The 22,401-nt window shown below is 65.4% G+C and overlaps 1 protein-coding gene and 1 long non-coding RNA gene across 2 annotated transcripts; both read right to left on the bottom strand.

Annotated features, from left to right (window-relative positions):
- Positions 1 to 6,785: 6,785 nt before the first annotated feature.
- LOC148052799 (uncharacterized) lies at positions 6,786 to 8,150 on the bottom strand. Its single transcript, XR_015709183.1, has 2 exons — positions 7,819 to 8,150; positions 6,786 to 7,736 (listed from the first exon to the last, which is right to left on the bottom strand). It is a non-coding gene; the product is annotated as an uncharacterized LOC148052799 (long non-coding RNA).
- Positions 8,151 to 8,690: 540 nt separating this feature from the next.
- On the bottom strand, positions 8,691 to 20,915 carry SCN1B (sodium voltage-gated channel beta subunit 1). The gene is made up of 5 exons (XM_087778569.1): positions 20,448 to 20,915; positions 18,426 to 18,592; positions 12,783 to 13,023; positions 10,589 to 10,724; positions 8,691 to 8,834 (listed from the first exon to the last, which is right to left on the bottom strand). The coding sequence occupies exons 1-5, from the start codon at positions 20,488 to 20,490 to the stop codon at positions 8,768 to 8,770; spliced, it is 654 nt and encodes a 217-aa protein (XP_087634695.1). The 5' UTR covers positions 20,491 to 20,915; the 3' UTR covers positions 8,691 to 8,767.
- Positions 20,916 to 22,401: the final 1,486 nt, after the last annotated feature.

Below are 22,401 nucleotides of genomic sequence, written 5' to 3' on the forward strand. Positions count from 1 at the left end.
TCCGGGCGCGGAAATAACGAATTTCAATCCGTTTTATTCCGGAATTTTTCCCTTTTTTTTTTTTTTTTTTAAGAATTTGGGGCCTCCAGAAGGGATTCGGCGTTTGGGGGTCAAACCCCGCCCTTTTGGGGCCAAAACCCCCCATTTTGGGTCAAACCCCGCCATTTTGGGGCCAAAACCCCACATTTTGGGGTCAAACCCCGCCATTTTGGGGCCAAAATCCCCCATTTTGGGGTCAAACCCCCATTTTTGGGTCAAACTCCTCCATTTTGGGGTCAAACCCTGCCATTTTGAGGTCAAACTCCCCCATTTTGGGGTCACCCACCCCCATTTTGGGGCCAAAATCCCCCATTTTGTGTCAAACCCCGCCATTTTGGGGCCAAAATCCCCCATTTTGGGGTCAAAAACTCCCCCATTTTGGGGTCACCCACCCCCATTTTGGGGCCAAAATCCCCCATTTTGTGTCAAACCCCGCCATTTTGGGGTCAAAAATCCCCCATTTTGGGTCAAACCCCGCCCCCTTTGGGGCCAAAACCCCCCATTTTGGGGTCAAACCCCGCCATTTCGGGGTCAAACCCCGCCATTTTGGGGCCAAAACCCGCCATTTTGGGTCAAACCCCGCCATTTTGGGGCCAAAACCCCCCATTTTGGGTCAAACCCCGCCCTTTGGGGGCCAAACACCCCATTTTGGGGTCAAACTCCCCTCTTTTTGGGGTCACCCACCCCCATTTTGGGGCCAAAACCCCCCATTTTGGGACAATCCCCGCCATTTTGGGGCCAAAATCCCCCATTTTGGGGTCAAACCCCCATTTTTGGGTCAAACTCCTCCATTTTGAGGTCAAACTCCCCCATTTTGGGGTCACCCACCCCCATTTTGGGGCCAAAATCCCCCATTTTGTGTCAAACCCCGCCATTTTGGGGCCAAAACCCCCCATTTTGGGTCAAACCCCACCATTTTGGGTCAAACCCCGCCCTTTTGGGGCCAAAATCCCCCATTTTGGGGTCAAACCCCCATTTTTGGGTCAAACTCCTCCATTTTGAGGCCAAATTCCCAATTTCTGGGTCAAACTCCTCCAGTTTGGGGTCAAACCCCGCCATTTTGGGGTCAAACTCCCATTTTGGGGCCAAATTCCCAATTTCTGGGTCAACCCCCCCCATTTTGGGTCAAACCCCGCCATTTTGAGGTCAAACTCCCCCATTTTGGGGTCAGCCTCCTCCATTTTAGGGCCAAAATCCCCCTTTTTGGGTCAAATCCCGCCATTTTGGGGTCACCCACCCCCATTTTGGGGACAAAATCCCCCATTTTGGGTCAAACCCTCAATTTTGGGGTCAAACTCCTCCATTTTGGGGTCAACCTCCCCCATTTTGGGGCCCAAACCCCCCATTTTGGGTCAAACCCCACCATTTTCGGTCAAACTCCTCCAGTTTGGGGTCAACCCCCCCTTTTTGGGGTCAAACTCCTCCATTTTGGCGTCAAACCCCCAATTTTGGGGTCAAACCCCACCATTTTGGGGTTAAACTCCCCCATTTTGGGGTCAAACTCCCCATTTTTGGGCCAGGAATCCGTTTTTCTTCTTCAAAAACCCCCATTTTTGGGTCAAAGCCAGGTTTCATCACCGCAAGTTTTTTGGATCCGGTTTTGGGCTGAGAAAAGCTGGGTTTGGGCCAAAAGCCGCTTTGGGGCCAAAATCCATTCGCGGGGGGAGGGGGAAAGCCCCATTTTGGGTCCAAAAGTCACTATTTTAGATCGAAAAAGCCCTTTATTTGGGGTCGAACCCTGGTTTTTGGTCACGATGCCGTTTTGGGTCTAAAAATCGCAATTTTGGTTCAAAAAGGTGCATTTTTTGGGGGGGACTGAACTCTGATTTTCAAGCACAACACCGTTTTGGGTCTAAAAATCACAATTTCGGTTCAAAAAGGTACATTTTTTGGGGGGACCAAACTCTGATCTTCAACAACAGCAACATTTTGGGTCTAAAAATCGCAATTTTGGCTCAAAAAAGCCCATTTTTGGGGGGACCAAACTCTGATTTTCAACGACAACACCGTTTTGGGTCTAAAAGTTGTAATTTTGGTTCAAAAAGGCCGGTTTGGGGGGGTGGGGGGGGGGCAAAGGCTGTTTTTTGAGACCGCGAGGCCATTTTGGGTCGAAAAATCGTTATTTTGGGTCAAAGCGCCCCGGTTTTGGCGGGGGCGAAGGCTGGTTTTCAGCCACCGTTTCGGGGCTAAAAGCAGCGGTTTTGGGGTTTGGGGCCGCCGCCCCCCCCCACCAACGCCACTCGGGGCCCCCCCAGGGTGACGATGGCCGGGGGGGGCCAGATGATGTAAGTGGTGGTGGTTGGGAGCGGCGGTGACGTCATCGGCGATGTCATCGGCGGGCAGGCGGCCTGCGAGGCGAGGCGTCAGCAAACCGCCCCAAAAAACCCCGAATCCGCCCCAAAAAACCCAAGGACGGGACCTACCTGGGGTGGGGGAGGGGATTTCGTCCGGGGGTCGCGGCGGCGCCGGTGACCCCGACCTTGACCTCGACCTTGACCCCGGCCCCGGCAGCGGCAGCGGCAGAGCCGCCCCATGGAGCTGCGCCCCCAAAGCCCGTCACCGAAACCCGAGGGGGACGCCCCAAACCCCGCGCCGCCCCCAAGTGCCCCCAAATGTCCCCAAACTGCCCCGAATGCCCCCAAAATGGCCCCCAAAAGGCCCCAAATGACCCCAAAATGGCCCCAAATGCCCCCAAAATGGCCCCCAATGGCCCCAAAATGGCCCCCAAAAGGCCCCAAATGACCCAAAAATGGCCCCAAATGCCCCCAAAATAAGACCAAATAACCCCAAAATGCCCCCAGTTGCCCCCAGTTGCCCCCAAATGCCCCCAGAATGCCCCAAATGCCCCCAAACTGCCCCAAATGCCCCCAAAATGTCCCCAAATGTCCCCAAAATAAGACCAAATAAGCCCAAAATGCCCCCAGTTGCCCCCCAAAAGGCCCCGAGTGCCCCCAAAATGCCCCAAATGACCCCAAACTGCCCCAAATGCCCCCAAAATGTCCCCAAATGTCCCCAAAATGTGCCCAAATGCCCCCAAACTGCCCCAAATGACCCCAAAATGTCCCCCAAAATGCCCCAAAAGACCCCAAAATGTCCCCAAATGCCCCCAAACTGCCCCAAATGACCCCAAAATAAGACCAAATAAGCCCAAAATCCCCCCAAATGCCCCCCAAATCCCCCAAATGGCCTCAAAATACCCCAAATGCCCCCAAAAGAAGCCCAAATAAGCCCAAAATCCCCCCAAAATGCCCCCAAAATGCCCCAAGTGACCGCAAAATAAACCCAAATAAACCCAAAATGCCCTCAAAATGCCCCAAACGACCCCCAAAGAACCCCAAATAACCCCAAAATGCCCCAAAATAACCCGAAAATAATTAGAAACGGACCCCAAAACACCCCCAAATGCCCCAAAACACCCCAAAATGGCCCAAAACACCCCAAAATGGCCCCCAAGCCCCTCAAATGGCCCAAAATGCCCCAAATTGCCCCCAAAGTGCCCCAAATATCCCGAATCAGCCCCAAACACCCCAAAACGCCCTCAAAAACCCCCAAAATACACCGAAAACAGCCTGAAACACCCCGAATCTCCCCCAAACACCCCCAAAATGCCCCGAATCACCCCAAAACACCCCCCAAACGCCCCCAACCACCCCCAACCACCCCAAGTTCCCCCCCAAACCCCCAGATTACCTCAAAACACCCCAAAACGCCCCCAAACACCCCTCAAAAACCCCAAACACCCCCAAATTACCTCAAAACGCCCCGAATCACCCCAAAACGCCCCCAAACACCCCCAAAATACACCCAAAACGCCCCCGAACCGCCCCAAAACGCCCCGAATCACCCCAAAACACCCCCAAAATGCCCCCAACCCTCCCAACCCCCCCAAACACCCCCAAATTACCTCAAAACGCCCCGAATCACCCCAAAACACTCCCAAACACCCCAAAACCCCCCACGTTCTCCCCAAATGTGCCCAAATCGCCTCAAATCACCCCTAAACACCCCCAAACGCCCCAAATCACCCCAAAAACACCCCAAAATGCCCCGAACCACCCCTAAAACGCTCCAAAACGCCCTGAATCACCCCAAAACGCCCCCAAGCGCCCCCAAACGCCCCAAATCACCCACGAACACCCCAAAATACACCCCAAAACGCCCGAAAGTGCCCCGAAACACCCCCAAAACGCCCCGAATCACCCCCAAACGCCCCCAAAACGCCCCCAAATGCCCTGAATCCCCCCAAAACGCCCCCAAACGCCCCCAAACGCCTCGAACCACCCCTAAAACGCCCCAAAATGCCCCGAATCACCCCAAAACGCCTCCAAGCGCCCCCAATCACCCCCAAAACACCCCCAAAACACCCCCAAAACACCCCAAAATGCCCCGAATCCCCCCAACACCCCCAAAACGCCCCCAAACGCCCGAATCTCCCCAAAACACCCCCAAAACGCCCCCAAACACCCCGAATCACCCCCAAAACACCCCCAAAATACAGCCCCAAACGCCCCCAAACACCCAGAATCACCCCCCAAACAGCCCCAAAACACCCCAAAACGCCCCGAATCCCCCCAAAACACCCCCAAAATACACACCAAAACGCCCCCAAACCACCTCAGAACGCCCCGAATCCCCCCAAACACACCCAGACACCCCCAAAACACCCCAAAATGCCCCGAATCCCCCCCAAACAACCCCAAACGCCCCCAAACGCCTGAATCTCCCCAAAATACCCCCAAAATACACCCCAAAACGCCCCAAAACACCCCAAAACACACCCCAAAACGCCCCCAAACGCCCCCAAAGCACCTCAAAACACCCCCAAAATACACCCCCAAACGCCCTCAAACGCCCCGAATCACCCCCAAACACCCCCAAACACCCCCAAAACACCTCAAAACGCCCTGAATCACCCCCAAACACCCCAAAACGCCCCGAATCACCCCCAAAACACCTCAAAACACCCCCAAAATACACCCCAAAATGCCCCCAAACGCCCCGAATCACCCCGAATCACCCCCAAACACCTCAAAACCCCCCCAACCACCCCCAAAACGCCCCCCAACGCCCCCCCTTTTTGCCTGATTCGGGCAGGTTTGGCCCCAAAGCGGCGGCGGCCCCGAGCTGGGGCCAGGCGGGGGGAGGGGGCGGTTTTAGGGGTGCGGGGCCGGGGGGAGGGGCCCCCCCCAAACTCCACCCCCCTCATTGCACCCCCAAACCCTGTAATTGAGCCCCCAAACCCCCCATCGAGCCCCCAAAACCGGTTGGGGCACCCCAAAACCCGGCCCTGAACCCCCAAACCCTGTAATTGCGCCCCAAAACCGGTTGGGGCACCCCAAAACCCCGCCCTGAACCCCAAAACCCTTTAATTGCGCCCCAAAACCGGTTGAGGCACCCCGAAACCCGGCCCCGAACCCCAAAACCGGTCGGGGCACCCCAAAACCCAGTCACTGAACCCCAAAACCCTGTAATTGCGCCCCAAAACCGGTCCGCGCACCCCAAAACCCGGCCCTGAACCCCAAAACCAGGACATTGAACCCCAAAACCGGTTGGGGCACCCCAAAACCCGGCCCCGAACCCGAAAATAGCTCAGGGCACCCCAAAACCCAGTCACTGAACCCCAAAACCCTGTAATTGCCCCCCAAAACCCCACCCCGAACCCCAAAACCCTGTAATTGAACCCCAAAACCGGTCGGGGCACCCCAAAACCCCGCCCCGAACCCCAAAACCAGGACATTGAACCCCAAAACAGCTCCGGGCACCCCAAAACCTCGCCCTGAACCCCAAAACCCTTTAATTGCCCCCCAAAACCGGTTGAGGCACCCCGAAACCCGGCCCCGAACCCCAAAACCGGTCGGGGCACCCCAAAACCCAGTCACTGAACCCCAAAACCCTGTAATTGAACCCCCAAACCCCGCCCCGAACCCCAAAACCAGGACATTGAACCCCAAAACCGGTTGGGGCACCCCAAAACCGGGCCCCGAACCCGAAAATAGCTCAGGGCACCCCAAAACCCAGTCACTGAACCCCAAAACCCTGTAATTGCCCCCCAAAACCCCACCCCGAACCCCAAAGCCCCGCCCCGAACCCCCAAACCCCGGGAATGGCCCCCCCAAAGGGGTGGGGCCCTCCCAAAGCCCCGCCCCGAACCCCCCAAACCCTGTAATGGCCCCCCCAAAGGGGGCGGGGCCCTCCCAAAGCCCCGCCCCGAGACCCCAAAACCCGGGAAAGGCCCCCCCAAAGGGGGCGGGGCCCTCCCAAAGCCCCGCCCCGAACCCCCCCAACCCTGTAATGGCCCCCCAAAGGGGGCGGGGCCCTCCCAAAGCCCCGCCCCGAACCCCCCAACCCTGTAATGGCCCCCCCCCCAAAGGGGGCGGCCCCCTCCAAAAGCCCCGCCCCGAACCCCCCAAACCCTGTAATGGCCCCCCCAAAGGGGGCGGGGCCCTCCCAAAGCCCCGCCCCGAGACCCCAAAACCCGGGAATTGCGCCCCAAACCCGGGGGGGGGGGGGGGGGGCCGCGCAAACCCCGCCCCCGCCCCCCCCCCCCCCCCCCGCCCCCCCCCCGCCCCCAACCCCCCCCCCCCAACCCCGCAATCGCGCCCCAAAACCGGTCGGGGCGCCCGCCCATGGCGTCAGCGCGTGACGTCACCGAGGAAGGCGGGGCCGGGGCGGCTCATTTGCGTGCCGCTCATTTGCATACCGCGGGGTTCTCCCCCTCCTCCGCGCGCCGCTCATTTGCATGCCGCTCATTTGCATGCCGTGTCGGCAGGGTTTATTTGCATATGGCCTCATTTGCATATTGGCACATCTGACGTCGTGGGGACATTTGCATATCCGTGCAAAATCTGCATGTCGCACGCCCGCGTGGCTCATTTGCATACCGGGACATTTACATATTGCTCGTGGTGGCATGCGGTCGCATTTGCATATTGCTCATTTGCATGGCGCGCGCGAAGGGGGGGGGAGGGGAGGGGACCGGTGACATTTGCATAAAGCTCATTTACATGAAGTCCGTTGGCGCCGAGCTCATTTGCATAAAGTCCATTTGCATAAAGTCCGTTTGCAGGGCGCGTGGAGGGGGGGTCCCTCATTTGCATGCGGCTCATTTGCATGCCCCGCCCCGGGCGGGCACGCGCTCGTTTGCACGCCACGCGCTCGCGACGCCGCTCGTTTGCACGCCGCTCATTTGCATGCCCCGCCCCTTCGCAGGCCGCTTTTGCACGCCCGCGCTTGCACACCCGCACCTCGCACGCTGCTTTGCACCCCCGCACCTGCACCCCGTGCATTGCACAGCCGTTTGCACGCCCATATTTGCACACCGATGCATTGCACCTCCCTCTGCACGCCTGCATTTGCACAGCCGTTTGCACGCCCACATTTGCACACCGACGCATTGCACCTCCCTTTGCACGCCCGTGCTTGCACCCCCGTGCATTGCACGTGTGTGCACACCGACGCATTGCACCTCCCTTTGCACGCCCGTGCTTGCACACTGATGCATTGCACCTCCCTTTGCACGCCTGCACTTGCACTCCTGCACCTCGCACGCTGCTTTGCACCCCCGCACCTGCACCCCCCTGCATTGCACCCGCGTTTGCACACCCGTGCCTGCACACTGATGCGTTGCACCTCGCTTTGCCCCCCCTGCATTTGCACAGCCGTTTGCACGCCCATATTTGCACACCGATGCATTGCACCTCCCTCTGCACGCCTGCATTTGCACCCCCGTGCATTGCACAGCCGTTTGCACGCCCATATTTGCACACTGATGCATTGCACCTCCCTTTGCACGCCAGCATTTGCACCCCCTGCATTTGCACAGCCGTTTGCACGCCCACATTTGCACACCGATGCATTGCACCTCCCTTTGCACGCCCGTGCTTGCACACCGATGCATTCCACCTCCCTTTGCACGCCCGCGCTTGCACCCCCGCACCTCGCACGCTGCTCTGCACCCCCGCACCTGCACCCCCCTGCATTGCACCCCCGTTTGCACCCCCCCCCCCCCGTTTGCACGCCCGCGCCCGATTTCGGGGGGTTTCACCCCAAACCCCAAGGATAAAAGGGGGGGTGGGGGTGGGGGTGGGGGAGGGGCGCCCGCCGGGGCGTTTTATTCCCCTCCCCCCCGCCCCCCCCCCCAAAATATTGAAAGCGGCTTCTGCCCATGCAAAGTGCGGCCCCTCCCCCCCCCCCGGTGGGGGAGGGGTCCCGGAGGGGGAGGGCGCCCCCCCCCCCCCCCAAATAAATACAGGGTGGAAAGTGGGGGGAGGGGGTGGCTTTAAGACCGCGGGTTCTCCCTGGGAGCACCCATGGGTGCTGGGGAGGGATGGGGGGGTTATGGGGGGATGGGGGGGATGGGGGCTCCCCAGCAGCACCCATGGATGCTGGGGGGATGGGGGGATGGGGGCTCCCCAGCAGCACCCATGGGTGCTGGGGGGGATGGGGGGATGGGGGGCTTATGGGGGGATGGGGGGATGGGGGCTCCCCAGCAGCACCCATGGGTGCTGGGGGGGATGGGGGGGTTATGGGGGGCTTATGGGGGGATGGGGGGGATGGGGGCTCCCCAGCAGCACCCATGGGTGCTGGGGGGGATGGGGGGGATGGGGGGGTTATGGGGGGATTGGGGGGGGATGGGGACTCCCCAGCAGCACCCATGGGCGCTGGGGGGATGGGGGGATGGGGGGGTTATGGGGGGGGGATGGGGGCTCCCCAGCAGCACCCATGGGTGCTACTCGGCCACCTGCACCCCCGCGCAGTTCTCCTTGCTCTCCGAGGTGATGGCCAGGTACTCCGAGCTGGGGGGCAGCGGGGTTGGGGGCACCCACGGACCCCCAGCACCCATAGCCCCCCCCCCCAGCACCCATGGACCCCCCCAGCACCCCCGGACCCCCCAGCACCCCCAGACCCCCCACCCCCCAGCTCTAGGCACCCCCATGCCCCGCCCCCACCCCCCTGCACCCCCCGACCCCCTGGGCACCCCCCTATAGCACCCCCTATGCCCCCCATCCCCCCCCCCCCCCAGCACTCTCTGGAACCCCCATCCCCCCATGCCCCCCCACCCCCCTATACCATTCCCTATACCCCCATACCCCCTATAGCACCCCCCATACCCCCCTATTACCCCCCATACCCCCCTATAGCACCCCCATACCCCCCTATAGCACCCCCCATAACCCCCATACAGCACCCCCATACCCCCATAGCACTCTATATACCCCCATACCCCCCTATAGCACCCCCATACCCCCCATTACCCCCCATACCCCCCTATAGCACTCCATATACCCCCCGTACCCCCCTATAGCACCCCCCATACCCCCTATAGCACCCCCCATAGCCCCCTATTACTCCCCATACCCCCCTATAGCACTCCCCATACCCCCCGTACTCCCTATAGCACCCCCCATACCCCCCTATAGCACCCCCCATACCCCCTATTACCCCCCATACTCCCATAGCACTCCATATACCCCCCATACCCTCCTATAGCACCCCCATACCCCCCTATAGCACTCCACATACCCCCCATAGCCCCCCTATTACCCCCCATACCCCCCATACCACCCCCATACCCCCCTATAGCACTCCCTATAGCCCCCATAGCCCCCTATTACCCCCATACCCCCCATATACCCCCCATACCCCCTATAGCACCCCCCATACCCCCCATTACCGCCCATACCCCCCTATAGCACTCCATATACCCCCCATACTCCCTATAGCACCCCCATACCCCCCTATACCACTCCATATACCCCCCGTACCCCCCTATAGCACCCCCCGTACCCCCCATACCCCCCTATTACTCCCCATACCCCCCTATAGCACCCCCATACCCCCCTATAGCACTCCATATACCCCCCATACCCCCGTATAGCACCCCCATACCCCCTATAGCACTCCCCATACCCCCTATTACTCCCCATACCCCCCTATAGCACCCCCCATACCCCCTATAGCACCCCCCATACCCCCTATTACTCCCCATACCCCCTATAGCACTCCATATACCCCCCATACCCCCCTATAGCACCCCCCGTACCCCCTATAGCACCCCCCATACCCCCCTATTACTCCCCATACCCCCCTATAGCACTCCATATACCCCCCATACCCCCCTATAGCACCCCCCATACCCCCTATAGCACCCCCCATACCCCCCTAATACTCCCCATACCCCCCTATAGCACCCCCCATACCCCCTATAGCACCCCCCCTACCCCCCTATTACTCCCCATACCCCCCTATAGCACTCCATATACCCCCCATACCCCCCTATAGCACCCCCCGTACCCCCTATAGCACCCCCCATACCCCCTATTACTCCCCATACCCCCCTATAGCACTCCATATACCCCCCATACCCCCCTATAGCACCCCCCGTACCCCCTATAGCACCCCCCATACCCCCTAATACTCCCCATACCCCCCTATAGCACTCCATATACCCCCCATACCCCCCTATAGCACTCCATATACCCCCCGTACCCCCCTATAGCACCCCCCCATCCCCCCCCCGCAGCCCCGCCCCCCCCCCCCCCCCACTCACGCGCTGTCGGGGGGCGGGGCGGCGGCCGCCACCTTGCGGTAGCAGTAGAGCATCTCGGCGGCCAGCCAGAGCGTCAGCACCACGATCAGGACGTACATCAGCACCTCCGACACCACCGAGGCCAGGTCCCGCCGCGCTGCCGGGCCCGGGACTCGAACCCGCGCCTCCCCGCACCCGGACACGCCCCCCGCGCCGAGCCACGCCCCTACACCCCACCCCAACCCCACCCCCCGCCCCGCCGCGCTACCGGGCCCGGGACTCGAACCCGCGGCTCCCCGCACCCAGTCACGACCCCCCCCCCCCCGCCGGGCCCGGGACTCGAACCCGCGCCTCCCCGCACCAGGACACGCCCCCCACGCCGAGCCACGCCCACCGCCCCCCACCGCCCCGCCGGGCCCGGGACTCGAACCCGCGGCTCCCCCCGCAACCCCGCCGCAAGCCACGCCCCCGCCGCCGTGCCAAACCACGCCCCCGCCGCCGTACCGACACCAGATCCCCCCCCCCCCGCGCACCTGTGTGGCCACGCCCCCCGGCTAAACTACGCCACGCCCACTCCAGCCACGCCCCTGCCTGAACCCCGCCCCCTCAGAGCCCCTTCTTAACCCATGGACCACAGCCCCGCCCAACCCAAGCCCCGCCCTCTCCAAGCTACACCCCCCGCCTAAGCCCTGCCCCCCTCAGAGCCCCACTTCCCCATCCCAAACCCCGCCCCGCCCCTCTTAAGCTCCACCCCCTGACCAAACCCCACCCCCTCGAGGCTCCTCCTTACCCCACAACCCCAAGCCCCGCCCCCTGCCTAAGCCCCGCCCTCTCAGAGCCCCCTCTTCCCCATAACTCTCCCCATCCTCAGGCCCCGCCCAGCCCCCCCCTTCCGAACTCCACCCCCGACCCACGCCCCCAAGCCACGCCCCTGCAAGCACCGCCCCGTCTAAGCCCCGCCCCCTCAGAGCCCCCTCTTCCCTATCCCCAAGCCACTGCCCCTCCCCAAGCCCCACCCCTTCCAAACTCCACCCTCCAAGCCCCGCTCCTTTCCAAGCCCCTCCAGAAGCCCCGCCCCTTGTCTAAGCCCCGCCCCCTCAGAGCCCCCTGTTCCCCATCCCCTGCCCCATCCCCAAGCCCCCGCCTCTCCCCAAGCCCCACCCCTTCCAAACTCCATCCTCCGAGCCACGCCCCCTACAGGCCACGCCCCTACAAAGCCACGCCCCTACCCAAACCCCACCCCACAAGCTCCACCCCCTCCAATCCCCCTCTTCCCCCAACTCTCCCCATCCCAGAGCCCTCGCCCCTCCCCAAGGCCCGCCCCCAGGCCCCACCCTCCCCAAGCCCCACCCCATCCAAACCCCACCCCTCCAAGCCACGCCCGCTCCAAGCCCCACCCCCGCCTAAGCCCCGCCTCCTCCAACCCCCTCTTCCCCATAACTCTCCCCATCCCCAAGCCCCCTCCCCTCCCTGAGACACATCCAAGCCCCGCCCCTCCTGCCCACGCCCCCTACAAGCCACGCCCCTACCTAAACCACACCCCCGTCTAAGCCCCACCCCCTCAGAGCCCCCTCTTCCCCCAACTCTCCCCCTGCCTAAGCCCCACCCCCTCCCCAAGCCCCACCTCTTCCAAGCCACGCCCCTACAAGCCACACCCCTACCCCAACCCCACCCCCGCCTAAGCCCCGCCCCCTCCGAGCCCCCTCTTCCCCCAACTCTCCCCATCCTCAAGCCCCACCCCCTCCCCAAGCCCCACCTCTTCCAAGCCCCGCCCCCTACAAGCCCCGCCCCCACCCAAACCCCACCCCCGCCTAAGCCCCACCCCCTCTGAGCCCCCTCTTCCCCCAACTCTCCCCATCCCCAAGCCCCCACCCCTCCCCAAGCCCCACCCCTTCCAACCCCCACCCATTCAAGCCACGCCCTCTCCAAGCTCCGCCCCCTGCCTAAGCCCCACCCCCTCCATCCCCCCTCTTCCCCATAACTCTCCCCTCCCCAAGCCCCTGCCCCTCCCCAAGCCCCACCTCTTCCAAGCCACGCCCCCTACAAGCCCCGCCCCCACATAAACCCCACCCCCGCCTAAGCCCCGCCCCCTCCGATCCCCCTCTTCCCCCAACTCTCCCCATCCCCAAGCCCCCGCCCCTCCCCAACCCCCCCCCCAACCCACCCCCCCAACCCCCGCCCCCCCCGAAGCCCCGCCCCCCGAAGCCCCGCCCACCCGCGTCGACGACGGCCAGGCGCAGGGTCTTGTTGCGGGCCAGGCTGTAGACGTAGCCCTCGAAGGTGAGGTTGCGGCGCAGGCGGCAGACGTAGAGGCCGGCGTGGGGCCGCCCCACGGCCGCCAGCCGCACCGAGAGGTCCTGCAGGTCCCGCGTGCCCCGCGAGCCGTTCCAGGCCAGCACCCCCGCGAAGGGGCCGGGGGCCACCCACTGCCCCTCCTCCGGGCTGTAGTGCAGGATCTGGGGGGGGGGCGGCAGCCCAGTGACGCCCAGTATCTCCCCAGTACCTCCCCAGTGCCTCCCAGTGCCCCCCAGCACCCCCGCGAAGGGGCCGGGGGCCACCCACTGCCCCTCCTCCGGGCTGTAGTGCAGGATCTGGGGGGGGGGCGGCAGCCCAGTGACGCCCAGTATCTCCCAGTACCTCCCAGTGCCCCCTACTCTCCCCCGAGCATCTCCCCAGGGGCCCCCACAGCCTCCTCAGTGCCCCCCGGTGCCCCCCAGTGCCCCCCAGTACCTCCCCAGTAGCTCCCAGTAGCACCCAATGCCCCTCAGCATCTCCCCAGTGCCTCCCAGTATCTCCCCAGTGCCCCCTACTCTCCCCCTAGCATCTCCCCAGGGACCCCCAGTACCTCCCCAGTGCCTCCCAGTGCCCCCCAGCACCCCCGCGAAGGGGCCGGGGGCCACCCACTGCCCCTCCTCCGGGCTGTAGTGCAGGATCTGGGGGGGGGGCGGCAGCCCAGTGACGCCCAGTATCTCCCAGTACCTCCCAGTGCCCCCTACTCTCCCCCGAGCATCTCCCCAGGGGCCCCCACAGCCTCCTCAGTGCCCCCCGGTGCCCCCCAGTGCCTCCCAGTACCTCCCCAGTAACACCCAGTACCTCCCCAGTAGCCCCCAGTAGCACCCAGTGTCCCTCAGCATCTCCCCAGTGCCTCCCAGTACCTCCCCAGTGCCTCCCACTGCCCCCCAGCACCCCCGCGAAGGGGCCGGGGGCCACCCACTGCCCCTCCTCCGGGCTGTAGTGCAGGATCTGGGGGGGGGGGGCGGCAGCCCAGTGACGCCCAGTACCTCCCCAGTACCTCCCAGTGCCCCCTACTCTCCCCCGAGCATCTCCCCAGGGGCCCCCACAGCCTCCTCAGTGCCCCCCGGTGCCCCCCAGTGCCCCCCAGTACCTCCCCAGTAACACCCAGTACCTCCCCAGTGGCCCCCAGTACCTCCCAGTACCTCCCAGTACCCCAGTACCTCCCCAGTAGCTCCCAGTAGCTCCCAGTAGCACCCAATGCCCCTCAGCATCTCCCCAGTGCCTCCCAGTAGCTCCCCAGTGCCCCCTACTCTCCCCCTAGCATCTCCCCAGTGCCTCCCAGTGCCTCCCAGTACCTCCCCAGTGCCTCCCAGTGCCCCCCGGTGCCCCCCAGTACCTCCCCAGTAGCTCCCAGTAGCACCCAATGCCCCTCAGCATCTCCCCAGTGCCACCCAGTACCTCCCCAGTGGCCCCCAGTACCTCCCGAGTAGCTCCCAGTAGCACCCAATGCCCCTCAGCATCTCCCCAGTGCCTCCCAGTACCTCCCAGTGCCCCCTACTCTCCCCCTAGCATCTCCCCAGGGGCCCCCCCAGCCTCCTCCGTGCCCCCCGGTGCCCCCCAGTGCCTCCCAGTACCTCCCAGTGGCCCCAGTCCCCAGTGGCCCCCAGTACCTCCCCAGTAGCTCCCAGTAGCACCCAGTGCCCCTCAGCATCTCCCCAGTGCCTCCCAGTAGCTCCCCAGTGCCCCCTACTCTCCCCCTAGCATCTCCCCAGTAGCACCCAGTGCCCCTCAGCATCTCCCCAGTGCCTCCCAGTGCCCCCCGGTGCCCCCCAGTACCTCCCCAGTAGCTCCCAGTAGCACCCAATGCCCCTCAGCATCTCCCCAGTGCCACCCAGTACCTCCCCAGTGGCCCCCAGTACCTCCCGAGTAGCTCCCAGTAGCACCCAATGCCCCTCAGCATCTCCCCAGTGCCTCCCAGTACCTCCCAGTGCCCCCTACTCTCCCCCTAGCATCTCCCCAGGGGCCCCCACAGCCTCCTCAGTGCCCCCCGGTGCCCCCCAGTGCCTCCCAGTACCTCCCAGTACCTCCCCAGTAACACCCAGTACCTCCCCAGTAGCTCCCAGTAGCACCCAATGCCCCTCAGCATCTCCCCAGTGCCTCCCAGTATCTCCCCAGTGCCACCTACTCTCCCCCGAGCATCTCCCCAGGGACCCCCAGTACCTCCCCAGTAGCCCCCAGGAGCACCCAGTATCTCCCTAGTAGCACCCAGTGCCCCTCAGCATCTCCCCAGTGCCTCCCAGTACCTCCCCAGTGCCTCCCAGTGCCCCCCAGCACCTCCCCAGTGCCTCCCAGTGCCCCCCAGCACCCCCGCGAAGGGGCTGGGGGCCACCCACTGCCCCTCCTCCGGGCTGTAGTGCAGGATCTGGGGGGGGGGCGGCAGCCCAGTGGCGCCCAGTATCTCCCAGTACCTCCCAGTGCCCCCTACTCTCCCCCGAGCATCTCCCCAGGGGCCCCCACAGCCTCCTCAGTGCCCCCCGGTGCCCCCCAGTGCCTCCCAGTACCTCCCCAGTGGCCCCCAGTACCTCCCCAGTAGCTCCCAGCAGCACCCAGTGCCCCTCAGCATCTCCCCAGTGCCTCCCAGTATCTCCCCAGTGCCACTTACTCTCCCCCTAGCATCTCCCCAGGGGCCCCCACAGCCTCCTCAGTGCCCCCCGGTGCCCCCCAGTGCCTCCCCAGTACCCCCCAGTACCTCCCCAGTACCTCCCCAGTAGCCCCCAGTAGCACCCAGTGCCCCTCAGCATCTCCCCAGTGCCTCCCAGTACCTCCCCAGTGCCTCCCAGTGCCCCCCAGCACCCCCGCGAAGGGGCCGGGGGCCACCCACTGCCCCTCCTCCGGGCTGTAGTGCAGGATCTGGGCGGGGGGGGCAGCCCAGTGACGCCCAGTACCTCCCCAGTACCTCCCCAGTACCTCCCAGTGCCCCCTACTCTCCCCCGAGCATCTCCCCAGGGGCCCCCACAGCCTCCTCAGTGCCCCCCGGTGCCCCCCAGTGCCCCCCAGTACCCCCCAGTACCTCCCCAGTAGCTCCCAGTAGCACCCAACGCCCCTCAGCATCTCCCCAGTGCCTCCCAGTATCTCCCCAGTGCCCCCTACTCTCCCTCTAGCATCTCCCCAGGGACCCCCAGTACCTCCCCAGTAGCACCCAGTGCCCCTCAGCACATCCCCAGTGCCTCCCAGTATCTCCCCAGTAGCCCCCAGTGCCTCCCAGTAGCACCCAGTGCCCCACAGAATCTCCCCAGTGCCTCCCAGTGCCCCCCCAGTGGCCCCCAGAGCCTCCTTGGTGCCCTCCAGGACCTCCCCAGTAACCCAGAGTATCACCCAGTAGCACCCAGTGCCCCCCAGTACCTCCCCAGTAGCCCCCAGTTGCCCCTCAGCATCTCCCCAGTACCCCCCAATACCTCCCCAGTAGCTCCCAGTACCTCCCCAGTAGCACCCAATGCCCCATAGCATCTCCCCAGTGCCTCCCAGTATCTCCCCAGTGCCCCCTACTCTCCCCTTAGCATCTCCCCAGTGCCCCCCAGTACCTCCCCAGTAGCCCCCAGTAGCCCCCAGTAGCACCCAGTATCTCCCCAGTAGCACCCAGTGCCCCTCAGCACATCCCCAGTGCCTCCCAGTATTCCCCCAGTGCCCCCCAGTACCCCCCAGTGCCCCCCAGTACCTCCTCAGTAGCCCCCAGTATCTCCCCAGTACCCCCCAGTGCCTCCCAGTGCCCCTACAATGCCCCCCAGCACCCCTCTAGCCCACTCCCAGTCCCTCCCAGTAGCCCTCCAGTGCCTCCCAGCACTCCCCAGTCCCTGCCTAATGCCCCTCAGCACCCCTTAATGCCTTCCCAGTCCCTCCCACTGCCTCCCAGTGCCCCTCAAATCCCTCCCAGTCCCCCCCAGTGCCCCCCTATTCCCTCCCAGTCCCTCCCAGCACCCTCTTCCTACCCTCCCAGTGCCTCCCAGTCCCTCCCAGCGCCCCCTTCCTACCCTCCCAGTGCCTCCCAGTGCCTCCCAGCGCCCCCTTCCTACCCTCCCAGTGCCCCCTTCCTACCCTCCCAGTGCCTCCCAATGCCTTTCAGCACCCCTCCCAGTCCCTCCAAGTGCCTCCCAGCGCCCCTCCCAGTGCCTCCCAGTGCCCCTTTACTATGCTCCCAGTCCCTCCCAGTGCCTCCCAGCACCCCCTTCCTACCCTCCCAGTGCCTCCCAGTCCCTCCCAATGTCTCTCAGCGCCCCTCCCAGTGCCTCCCAGTGCACCTCAAATCCCTCCCAGTGCCTCCCAGCACCCCCTTACTATGCTCCCAGTGCTTCCCAGTGCCCCCCAGCCCCCCTCCCATTCCCTCCCAGTGCCCCTCAAATCCCTCCCAGTGCCTCCCAGCACCCCCTTCCTACCCTCCCACTGCCCCCCAGCGCCCCACCCAGTGCCTCCCAGAGCGTCCCAATACCCCTCAGTGCCCCCCTAAACCCTCCCAGTGCCTCCCAGCACCCTCTTCCTACCCTCCCAGTGCCTCCCAGTCCCTCCCAGTCCCTCCCAGTGCCTCCCAGCACCCCCTTCCTACCCTCCCAGTGCCTACCAGTCCCTCCCAATGCCTCTCAGCGCCCCTCCCAGTCCCTCCCAGTGCCTCCCAGTGCACCTCAAATCCCTCCCAGTGCCTCCCAGCACCCCCTTCCTACCCTCCCAGTGCCTCCCAATGCCTCTCAGTGCCCCCCTAATCCTTCCCAGTGCCTCCCAGCACCCCCTTACTGTGCTCCCAGTCCCTCCCAGTGCCTCCCAGCCCCCCTCCCAGTCCCTCCCAATACCCCTCAGTGCCCCCCTAATCCCTCCCAGTGCCTCCCAGCACCCTCTTCCTACCCTCCCAGTGCCTACCAGTCCCTCCCAATGCCTCTCAGCGCCCCTCCCAGTCCCTCCCAGTGCCTCCCAGTGCCCCTCAAATCCCTCCCAGTGCCTCCCAGCACCACCTTCCTACTCTCCCAGTGCCTCCCAGTCCCTCCCAATACCCCTCAGTGCCCCCCTAATCCCTCCCAGTGCCTCCCAGCACCCCCTTACTATGCTCCCAGTCCCCCCAGCCCCCCTCCCAGTCCCTCCCAATACCCCTCAGTGCCCCCCTAATCCCTCCCAGTGCCTCCCAGTCCCTCCCAATGCCTCTCAGCGCCCCTCCCAGTCCCTCCCAGTGCCTCCCAGTGCACCTCAAATCCCTCCCAGTGCCTCCCAGCACCCCCTTCCTACCCTCCCAGTGCCTCCCAGTCCCTCCCAGCGCCCCTCCCAGTGCCTCCCAGTGCCCCTTTACTATGCTCCCAGTCCCTCCCAGTGCCACCCAGCACCCCCCTCCTACCCTCCCAGTGCCTCCCAGTGGCCCTTTACTATGCTCCCAGTCCCTCCCAGTGCCTCCCAGCACCCCCTTCCTACCCTCCCAGTGCCTCCCAGTCCCTCCCAATGCCTCTCAGCGCCCCTCCCAGTCCCTCCCAGTGCACCTCAAATCCCTCCCAGTGCCTCCCAGCACCCCATTCCTACCCTCCCAGTGCCTCCCAGTGCCTCCCAGTCCCTCCCAATGCCTCTCAGCGCCCCTCCCAGTGCCTCCCAGTACCTTCTGGAAATGGGGGGCCCCCTCGGGGCGGAAGAACCACTCGCCCTCGGCCTCGGCGGGGGTCTCGCTGCGGCGCTTGCAGGCGATGCAGAGCAGGCGGAAGGGGGCCCCCAAAACCGCCTCCGTCCCCGAAGCCACCTCCACGCACCCCCCCCGCACCCCCCCGGCTGCGGAGGGGACAGCGCAGGGGTCACCCCCCGTCCCGGGCACCCCAACACTGCGGGGGGGGGGAGGGGACCCCCCCCGGGCCCCCCAAGTTGGGGACACAGGGACAAAGACCCCCCCAGAAGGCCCCAAAGCTCGGGGGAGGGGACACACAGCGGACAGTGGTGGCACCTGGGGAGGGGACAGGGGACTCTGGGGGGGGACAGGGGACACTGGGGGGGGACAGGGGACTCTGGGGAGGGGACAGGGGACAGTGGTGGCACCTGGGGAGGGGACAGGGGACTCTGGGGGGGACAGGGGACACTGGGGAGGGGACAGGGGACAGTGGTGGCACCTGGGGAGGGGACAGGGGACTCTGGGGGGGACAGGGGACACTGGGGGGGACAGTGGTGGCACCTGGGGAGGGGACAGAGGACTCTGGGGGGGACAGGGGACACTGGGGGGGACAGGGGACAGTGGTGGCACCTGGGGAGGGGACAGGGGACTCTGGGGGGGACAGGGGACACTGGGGAGGGGACAGGGGACTCTGGGGAGGGGACAGGGGACAGTGGTGGCACCTGGGGAGGGGACAGGGGACTCTGGGGGGGGACAGGGGACAGTGGTGGCACCTGGGGAGGGGACAGGGGACTCTGGGGGGGACAGGGGACACTGGGGAGGGGACAGGGGACTCTGGGGAGGGGACAGGGGACAGTGGTGGCACCTGGGGAGGGGACAGGGGACTCTGGGGGGGGACAGGGGACAGTGGTGGCACCTGGGGAGGGGACAGGGGACACTTGGGGGGAGAGGGGACAGTGGTGGCACTTGGGGGGGCAGGGGACACTGGAGGGACAGGGGACGCTGGGGGGGAGAGGGGACACTGCGGTGGCTCCTGGGGAGGGGACAGGGGACACTGCGGTGGCACTTGGTGGGGACAGAGGAGGGTGGTGGCATTTTGGGAGGGGACGGGGGACACTGGGGGGGAGAGGGGACACTGCGGTGGCACTTGAGGAGGGGACAGGGGAGACTTGGGGGGGAGAGGGGACACTGGTGGCACTTTCGGAGGGGACAGGGGACACTGCGGTGGCACTTGGGGGGACAGAGGACACTGGGGGGAGAGGGGACACTGGGGGGGAGAGGGGACATTGGTGGCAGCTGGGGAGGGGACAGGGGACACTGCAGTGGCACTTGGGGGGACAGGGGACACTGGGGGGACAGGGGACACTGGGGGGGAGAGGGGACACTGGGGGGAGAGGGGACACTGCGGTGGCACTTGGTGGGGACAGAGGAGGGTGGTGGCATTTTGGGAGGGGACGGGGACACTGGTGGCACTTGGGGAGGGGACAGGGGACACTGGGGGGGAGAGGGGACACTGGTGGCACTTGGGGAGGGGACAGGGGACACTGCAGTGGCACTTGGGAGGACAGGGGACACTGGAGGGGACAGAGGGGACACTGGGGGGGGCAGGGGATGTTATGGGGAGGGGACAGGGGACACCGCGGTGGCACTTGGGGGGAGAGGGGACACTGGGGGGGGGGAGGGGACAGTGGTGGCACCTGGGGGGGGACAAGGGGCACTTGGGGGGGGGGAGAGGGGACACTGGGGGGGCAGGGGACACTGGTGGCAGCGGGGGAGCGGCAGAGGGACTGCGGCAGGGACAGGTGACACCGCGGGGGGGGGGGGGGGTGTGTGGGTGACACTGCGGAGGTGACAGGGCCAGGGCCAGCGGGGGTGGCACTGGGGGGGTAATGTGACACTGGGGGGGCAGGGGACACTGGGGGGGCAGGGGACATTGGGGGGTGAGGGGACACTGGGGGGGGGCGACAGGGTACATTGGGGGGGACAGGGGACACGGGGGGGGGGCAGCCCGGCCGCACTCACCCATGAGGAGACCGAAGAGTAAGGAGAGACCGGGGAACAACATGGCGGGTCCGGTTCGGGTAAGTTCGGCTTTCTTCGGAAAGGTTCGGGTTCGGGTCGGGTCTCTCCGGTCCGGTTCGGCTGCCTTCACCCGGGTTCGGCTCAGTTCGGGTCTCTCCGGCTCAGTTCGGGTCTCTCCGGCCCGGGTTCGGCTCCCTCCGGCCCGGGTTCGGGTCCCTCCGGCCCGGTTCGGGTCCCTCCGGCTCAGTTCGGGTCCCTCCGGCCCGGGTTCGGGTCCCTCCGGCCCGGTTCGGCTCCCTCCGGCCGGGTTCGGGTCCCTCCGGCCGGGCCGGTCCCGCTCCTCAGCGCCGCACCGCCCCCCCGCACCCCCTCGCCCGGGCCATGGGCCCCTCCCCCACCGGACGCCTGGGTCCCCTCGGAGGGGGGGAGGGGAGGGGAGGGGGAGGGGAGGGGGAGGGGAGGGGGAGGGGAGGGGAGGGGAGGGGGAGGGGAGGGGGACGAGGAGCTCGGCCCGGGACGGAGGAACCGGTTCAAGGCATGGCCGGCCCCGCTCCGGGGGGCTCCGGGCTTCGGCTCCGCTCGGGCCGGGTTCGGCTCCGCTCGGCTCGGGTTCGGCTCCTCTCGGGCCGGGTTCGGCTCCGCTCGGCCCGGCGCACTGCGGCGCCCGGGGAGGGGGGGGCGTGACGCAGCGAGGGGCGGGGCCAGAGCTCGGAGCGCCCCCCCCCCCCCGTGTCCCCCGGGTGTCCCCAAGGGGTCCCGGTGTCCCCAGGGCCACCCCCATGTCCCCAAGGCCACCCTGGTGTCCCCAAGGCTGTCCCCAAGACCATCCCTGTGTCCCCAAGGCCACCCCCATGTCCCCAAGGCCACCCCCGTGTCCCCAAAGGCCACCGCGTGTCCCTAAGGTTGTCCCCAGGGCCACCCCCATGTCCCCAGGGCCACCCCCGTGTCCCCAGGGCCACCCCCATGTCCCCAAGGCCACCGCGTGTCCCTAAGGTTGTCCCCAAGGCCACCCTGGTGTCCCCAAGGCTGTCCCCAAGGCCATCCCTGTGTCCCCAAGGCCACCCCCATGTCCCCAAGGCCACCCTCGTGTCCCCAAAGGCCACCGCGTGTCCCTAAGGTTGTCCCCAGGGCCACCCCCATGTCCCCAAGGCCACCGCGTGTCCCTAAGGTTGTCCCCAAGGCCACCCTGGTGTCCCCAAGGCTGTCCCCAAGGCCATCCCTGTGTCCCCAAGGCCACCCCCATGTCCCCAAGGCCACCCCCGTGTCCCCAAAGGCCACCGCGTGTCCCTAAGGTTGTCCCCAGGGCCACCCCCATGTCCCCAAGGCCACCCCCATGTCCCCAAGGCCACCGCGTGTCCCTAAGGTTGTCCTCAAGGCCACCCTGGTGTCCCCAAGGCTGTCCCCAAGGCCACCCTGGTGTCCCCAGGGCCACCCCCATGTCGCCAAGGCCACTCACATGTCCCCGAAGGCCACCCCGGTGTCCCCAGGGCCACCCCCCCATCCCCAAAGGCCACCACATGTCCCTAAGGTTGTCCCTAAGGCCACCCCCATGTCCCCAAGGCCACCCTGGTGTCCCCAGGGCCACCTCCCTGTCCCCAAGGTTGTCCCTGTGTCCCCAGGGACGTTCTCAGATGGCCCCAGGGACCTCCCCACGTCCCCAGGCTGTCCCCATGTCCCCAAGGTTGTCCCCATGGACACCCCCGGGCTGTCCCCGTGTCCCCAAGGACATCCCTATGTCCCCAAGGACGTCCCTGTGTCCCCAAGGACGTCCCCAACCCATCCTCATGTCCCCAAGGACGTCCCCAAGGACGTCCCCAAGGACGTCCCCGTGTCCCCAACCCGTCCCCATGTCCCCAACCCATCCCCATGTCCCCAAGGACGTCCCCGTGTCCCCAACCCGTCCCCATGTCCCCAATCCATCCCCATGTCCCCAAGGACGTCCCCATGTCCCCAA

The sequence above is a fragment of the Nipponia nippon genome, unplaced genomic scaffold (genome assembly GCF_047370975.1).
Source record: "Nipponia nippon isolate SJK-2023a ecotype South Korea unplaced genomic scaffold, ASM4737097v1 scaffold_44, whole genome shotgun sequence".
In the NCBI taxonomy this organism is placed as follows: Eukaryota; Metazoa; Chordata; class Aves; order Pelecaniformes; family Threskiornithidae; genus Nipponia; species Nipponia nippon.

What these genes read in the sequence shown, in the direction of transcription:
- SCN1B (XM_087778569.1), bottom strand. Translation starts at nt 20,490, where the DNA reads ATGTTGTTCCCCGGTCTCTCCTTACTCTTCGGTCTCCTCATGG. An exon ending in ACTCTTCGGTCTCCTCATGG is followed by an intron (nt 18,593 to 20,447) that starts GTGAGTGCGGCC and finishes TCCCCTCCGCAG; the next exon opens with CCGGGGGGGTGCGGGGGGGG. An exon ending in GCCCCGCCCCCCGACAGCGC is followed by an intron (nt 8,835 to 10,588) that starts GTGAGTGGGGGG and finishes GCTGCCCCCCAG; the next exon opens with CTCGGAGTACCTGGCCATCA.